General features: G+C 41.8%; 1 protein-coding gene across 1 annotated transcript in view; it reads right to left on the bottom strand.

Moving 5' to 3' along the window:
* Positions 1 to 3004: 3004 nt before the first annotated feature.
* Positions 3005 to 5708, bottom strand: part of LOC109931188 (gastrula zinc finger protein XlCGF71.1-like) — an 8100-nt gene continuing 5396 nt past the window's right edge. Inside the window, exon 2 of the mRNA XM_048600517.1 lies at positions 3005 to 3474. Coding sequence (XP_048456474.1) covers positions 3005 to 3474 — 470 coding nt within the window. The remainder of the gene's footprint in view (positions 3475 to 5708) is intronic.

Genomic DNA, 5708 nt, shown 5'->3' with positions numbered 1-5708 from the left:
CAGGAGAATGGTTTTGAGAAACACATCAGCCATGATTAAATGGCAGAGCAAATTTGATGGACTGAATGGTCTAATTCTGATCGTATACCTTGTGGTCTTTTGGTAATAGTTCAAATAAAATTTGGTCCCTTTTGCAGTGCGTTGTATCTCCCCTGCAGCAGTAGTTGCCACAGTCCCAGAGAACCATAGGGCTGTGCTCTCACTAGAGAGAGAGAGAGAGAGAGAGAGAGAGAGACAGAGCGACAGAGCAATGACTGGTGATGAGTTTAACCTGAGAAAGCTCCTGTTCATGAGACACAGCTCCTAGTCCCTCTACCATGTTCCCACTAAACTGCTGATCCATGTGATGCATATTGTTAACAATTCTCTTTCTCCTGGGTCTGTCCCTCTCACTGATAATTCCGCCATCATCAACCTTCTTGGGAAAGACTGACACTTCATCCTACCATCTTTGCAAACTGTCAATCTCCACCCTCTCTTTCATTGATGATTAAGAGTTGGGGACCAAGTGTCGTGTGTCAAAGTTCACAAAGATAAGTGGTAGAGCGAAGTGTGCAGAGGACACTGAATGTCTACACAGGGATATAGATAGGTTAAGAGAATGGGTAAGGGTCTGGCAGATGGAGTACAATATTGAGGTTATCCATTTTGGTCGGAATAACAGCAAAATTGACTACAATTTAAATTGTTAAATATTGGTGCGTACTGCTGTGGAGAGGGACCTGGGTGACGAATAAAAAAAATTAGTTTGCAGATGCAGTTAATTAAGAAGGCAAATGGAATAGTGTCCTTCATTGGTAAAGGGATGGAGTTTAAAAATAGGGAGGTTAGACTGCAGCTGGATACCGTGCTGGTGAGGCCATACCTACAGTACTGTGTACATTTTTGGTCCTCTGACTTGAGAAAGGATACACTGGCACTGGAGGGCATACAGAGGAGTTTCACTAGGTGCATTCCAAAATTGAGATGGCTGATGAGGAGAGATTGAGTAGACTGGGACTATATTCATTGAAATTTAGAAAAATGATAGGGGAACTCATACAATTATGAAAGGAATAGATAAGATAGAAGCAGGGATGTTGGATGGGTGGAACTAGAACTAGGGGGCATTACCTCAACTAAGGGGGAGCACATTTAGGATTGAGTTGAGAAGGAACTTCTCCCAAAGGATTGTGAATCTGTGGAATTCCCTGCCCAGTGAAGAATTTGAGACGACGTCAGATTTTAAGGCAAAGATTTTCGAACCGTAAAGGAAATGAAGGTTATGGTGAGTGGGCAGTTAAGTGGAGCTGAATCCATGGAAAGATCAGCCATGATCTTATCGAATGGCAGAGCAGGCTGGACAGACCAGATGGCTTACTCCTGCTCCTATTTCTTATGTTCCTCTCAAAATTCCCTGAACTTGGTTGTCCCTCAAGGATCTATCCTTGGTTCTGCTGTTACACCTTTTATTATAATAGACTCTAAGATGTATCCAGTAACGGATGTTAAGCTAAATAGTCTACAGTTAACTTTTTTTTCCCACATAGAGGTACTAAGCTGGCAGTTTTCTAACCCCCTGGGACTCTTCCAAACTCTAAAGATTCTTGTAAAATGACTACCAGTGCATCCACGATCTCTGCACCTCGCTCCTTTCATATCCTACGATGTAACCAACCAGATCCAGGCTTTAATTGGTCTTTAGCTCCAATAGATTTCCTAACATTTCATCTCCAATGATATTCATTGCATTTATTTCCTATTCTTTTATTTGCCTTTTGGCTTTTAAACAATTTTGAAAAGCTACAAGCGGCTTCTACTGTGAAGACTGGTGTAGTGTATTTAATGAACACTTCTGCCATTTCCTGTTTCCCCATTATTATTTTCCCCGTTCATTCTCTCAAGGACCTGTGCTCACTAGATTTAGACAGGCAGATTATTCTTTTTAATCGGTAGAGAAATTAAAGATTGTGGGAAATGGCAGCACAGTGGGTTATCAGATCTGCCATGATCTCATTGAATGGCCGACTCCTGCTCCAACACCTTGTGGATGGCAGTGTTTTTAATACATGGTGGATGCCCCTACAGTTGGCAGAAAGCTTCTGCATCTAATGTGGAATAGATGTTCTCCTGATGGATATTATCAGGCATGAGCAAACATTCCAACTCACTCGATTTCCATTATTGTGGAAAGTTTTGTCGTTATTTATACATCAAACTCGAAGCAACATGCCAATTTTCCACACAAATGCATGTTGCTCCATCAAACGGTGAATGTGACCACAAGCGCAGATTTTCCTGAATTTGCCAGGGACAGAAATCTGTCTGGGGGATTAAAACATTGCCTGCTGGGAGATATGGCATGGATTTGGGAGGAAACAATTCATTCCAGGACTTTGGATGGGAAGGGCAGGTTCAAAATAAGACAGTAACTTGCAGGGATGGTGGGGTTGGATCATGAATATAGCAGGTTTAAAGTAAAAGGGAACAAAACCTGCAAGACAACCATTAACAAATGCAGCAAATAGAGATGTTCAGTGGTCAGACATTTCATGGGAATAAGGCCATTGGAGCAGGAAGTGAGTGTCTTGGACAAGGTGAGCTCTCACATACCATGATAGGAAATGGGGGGAGAGTGAAGACACGTACATGCCCAGGGCTCAGACATGGAACAACTTTTGAGGCAGTTTGTCCCAGTGAGCGAATGAGAGAGAGGGAAACAGGACAGGGAGCTGATCAGATTGTCTCAATCTTCGTGACAAAGAAGCTTGTGTTCCTTGTACTTATTGTTGGAGGTGAGGATGGAGGAGGCAGGAGAGAGGGAGAGCCTTTCAAAAATAACAAACTGGTGTTCGATATTAAAAAGACTCACCACACTGTACAATTGATACATATCTGATTTATTTGACACCCAGAATGCTAGCACCTTTAACTTGGTTGGATTTTATTAACATCAACAGAAATAGAGCCTGATATACATGGGTCAGTTCTGGATGTGATTAACAGGAAAATCCCAACACCAGAACTACTTGTGACATCGCTGGTGTCTCACCAGATGGGATGAATGAGCAAATTTCTTCTCACACTTGGAGCAGGCATATGGTATCTCCCCAGTGTAAACTCGCTGGTGTGACTGAAGATGAGATAATTGTGTGAACTTCTTCTGACACACAGAGCAGATGAATGGCTTCTCTCCAGTGTGAGTGCATTGATGTAGAGCGAGTTCAGATGAATGCTTAAACCCAGTCTCACAGTGAGAGCACTTGAATGGTCTCTCATCTGTATGAGCACTTTGATGGCGTGTCAGTTCCCTGGAACTTTTACAGCACTTCCCAGTGTTTGCACATTTAAAAGGTCTCTCATTAGTATGAACCTGCTTGTGTCTCAGCAGGTTGGACAAATCAGTAAAGCCCTTCTCACAAACAGAGCAGTGAACGGCTTCTCCCCACTGTGAACTCGCTGATTTTGCAGCAAGTGCGCTGACTGAGTGAAGCCCTTCTCACACACAGAGCACAGGAACAACGTCTCCCCAGTGTAACAGCGCTAATGAGTTTCCAGCTCACAGGGGAAGTTAAATGCCCTCCCCACAGTCCCCACATTTACACAGCTTCTCCCTGCTGTGACTGCACTTGTGTTTAGACAGGCCAGAAGATTGGCTGAAGCCTCGACCACAAACAGAACATGTGTACAGTTTCTCCCCACTCAGAGGTGTTTTCTTTTTCCATGGTCAAAATCCAATGATGTTCTGGTTACTATAAATTGAGTAATTTGTCAAATCTTGATGAGATGTTTGGCTCGAGTTTCCTAATTGCGAATCCTCACCCTTGAATACGCTGTGAATTTGATTTAAATAGAAGCAGTGAGTGAGAACTCACAAAAATATAAAGGCAGTATGTGAAATTGAGCTGAATGAAACTGGTGATTTGTGGGAATAATCATTCCTGCACCTATTTGTCATGCCATGTCCAGTTCTCCCAGCAACCTCATGTGTCTTTCCATGTCTAGTATCCAGCAGCAATTATCATTCAAATCCCATATTAAACACTCCGGTTGGTTAAACTGAATTATAATCAGAAAACCTGCTGATGAAAAAATGAAGCAAGGCTTGGGGCTGAGTCTCTGAAAGCCTTGTTATAAGCCAATCCAACAGCGCTTCTTCACCCTGAAATGTAAATATAACTTGATACTTCTCCAAAAATCTGTTGAATGTGTTAATTGTATAGATACAGAAGCTATTTCCTCTCGTGGGGAATTGAGAACAAAGGGACATTATTTGGAGATAATGTGAAATCTTCATACAATTCTTCACAGGATTGTAAAAATTCAGAATGAAAACAGAACATGTTGAAAAAACTCAGAAGTTCAGGCAGTATGTTTGCAGAAAGAAATAGAGTTAATGTTTCAGGTATATGAATTTTCATCAGGACTGGGAAACGTAAGAAATGTGATTGGATTTGAGTAAGGTTTGGGTTAGGCGAGTATAAAAAGATGGTCTGTGACAAGGGAGAAGACAGGAAAGATTAAATGACAGAAAGGCCACAGACAATGGAGTTGGGGCTGGAAAAGAAACAAAGTAACAAAACCTGTGCCTGGAGCAGGTGTGCAGCTCACAAAGAAACAAACTGAAACAAGAGAAATGAAAACAAAATAGGGGACAGAGTTCACAGTCTGAAAATGTTGGTCTCCATGGTGAGTCCAGAAAGCTTTAAAGTGCTGAATTGAAAGATGAGGTGCTTTCTTGAAGCTTATGTGTAACTTCACTGGAAGAGTGCAGTGAGTGCGGCACAGAAATATCAGTGTGAGAGCAAAGTGGAGAATTAGAAATGTAAAATCCCCGGTCATGGCAGGTTGTGGATACTGAGAGCCAATTGAACATTTTAAAATGGAGATGTTAGATTTTTGTTAAGAGCTTAACAAAGGTAAAGGTATATGAAATAAAGGTCAGTCCTGATTGAATTGAATGTTTGAGGAGACTTAAGGGACTAAATGGCCTCCTTCTGTTCCAAATGTTCCTCTGATACATTCAGAAAGTCCTCAGGGTATTGGAAAGCTATTGACAAAGAATTCAAAGGGAACTCAATATCTTTTTTTCCTTTATTCATTCACAGGATGTGGGAGTAGCTTTTAGGCAGTATTTATTGCCCATCCCAGTTGCCGAAAGGGCAGTTGAGAGTGAACCACATTGCTGTGGTTCTGGAGTCACAAATAGGCCAGACCAGGTCAGGGTGGCGGTTTGCTAAAAGACGTTAGTGAACCAGATGGGTTTTTCTGACAATTGGCAAAGGATTCATGGTCATCACTAAATTCTTAATTCCAGGTTTTTTTTATTGAATTCAAATTCCACCATCTGCATTGGCATGATTCAAACCCAGAACGTTATCTTGACCTCTGGATTAACAGTCCACCAATAATACTATGAGACCATTGCCTCCCTGTTTGAAAAGTGGGTATCAAACAACACTTAACATAGAAGCAAAATATTGTGGATGCTGGATTAAGTTTAATCAGTAAGTGTTGGAGAAACTCAGCTGCTCCGGCAGTCTCTGTGGCGCGAGAAATGGAATTAACATTTCAAGTCCAGCATAACTCTTCAGAACTTCAGACCAGTTAACATAGAGTTGCTTTAGTGGCTCAGGACCATCCATGAAGAAGCTGCCAATCTGTCCTCTCCCCTGTCCATTCCTCAGAGTTTTGATTAGAATATTGGAATGGTTACAATGCAACAGAGG

The sequence above is a fragment of the Rhincodon typus genome, chromosome 8, assembly GCF_021869965.1.
Source record: "Rhincodon typus isolate 14 chromosome 8, sRhiTyp1.1, whole genome shotgun sequence".
In the NCBI taxonomy this organism is placed as follows: Eukaryota; Metazoa; Chordata; class Chondrichthyes; order Orectolobiformes; family Rhincodontidae; genus Rhincodon; species Rhincodon typus.
This window is presented reverse-complemented; position numbering and strand designations above follow the sequence as displayed.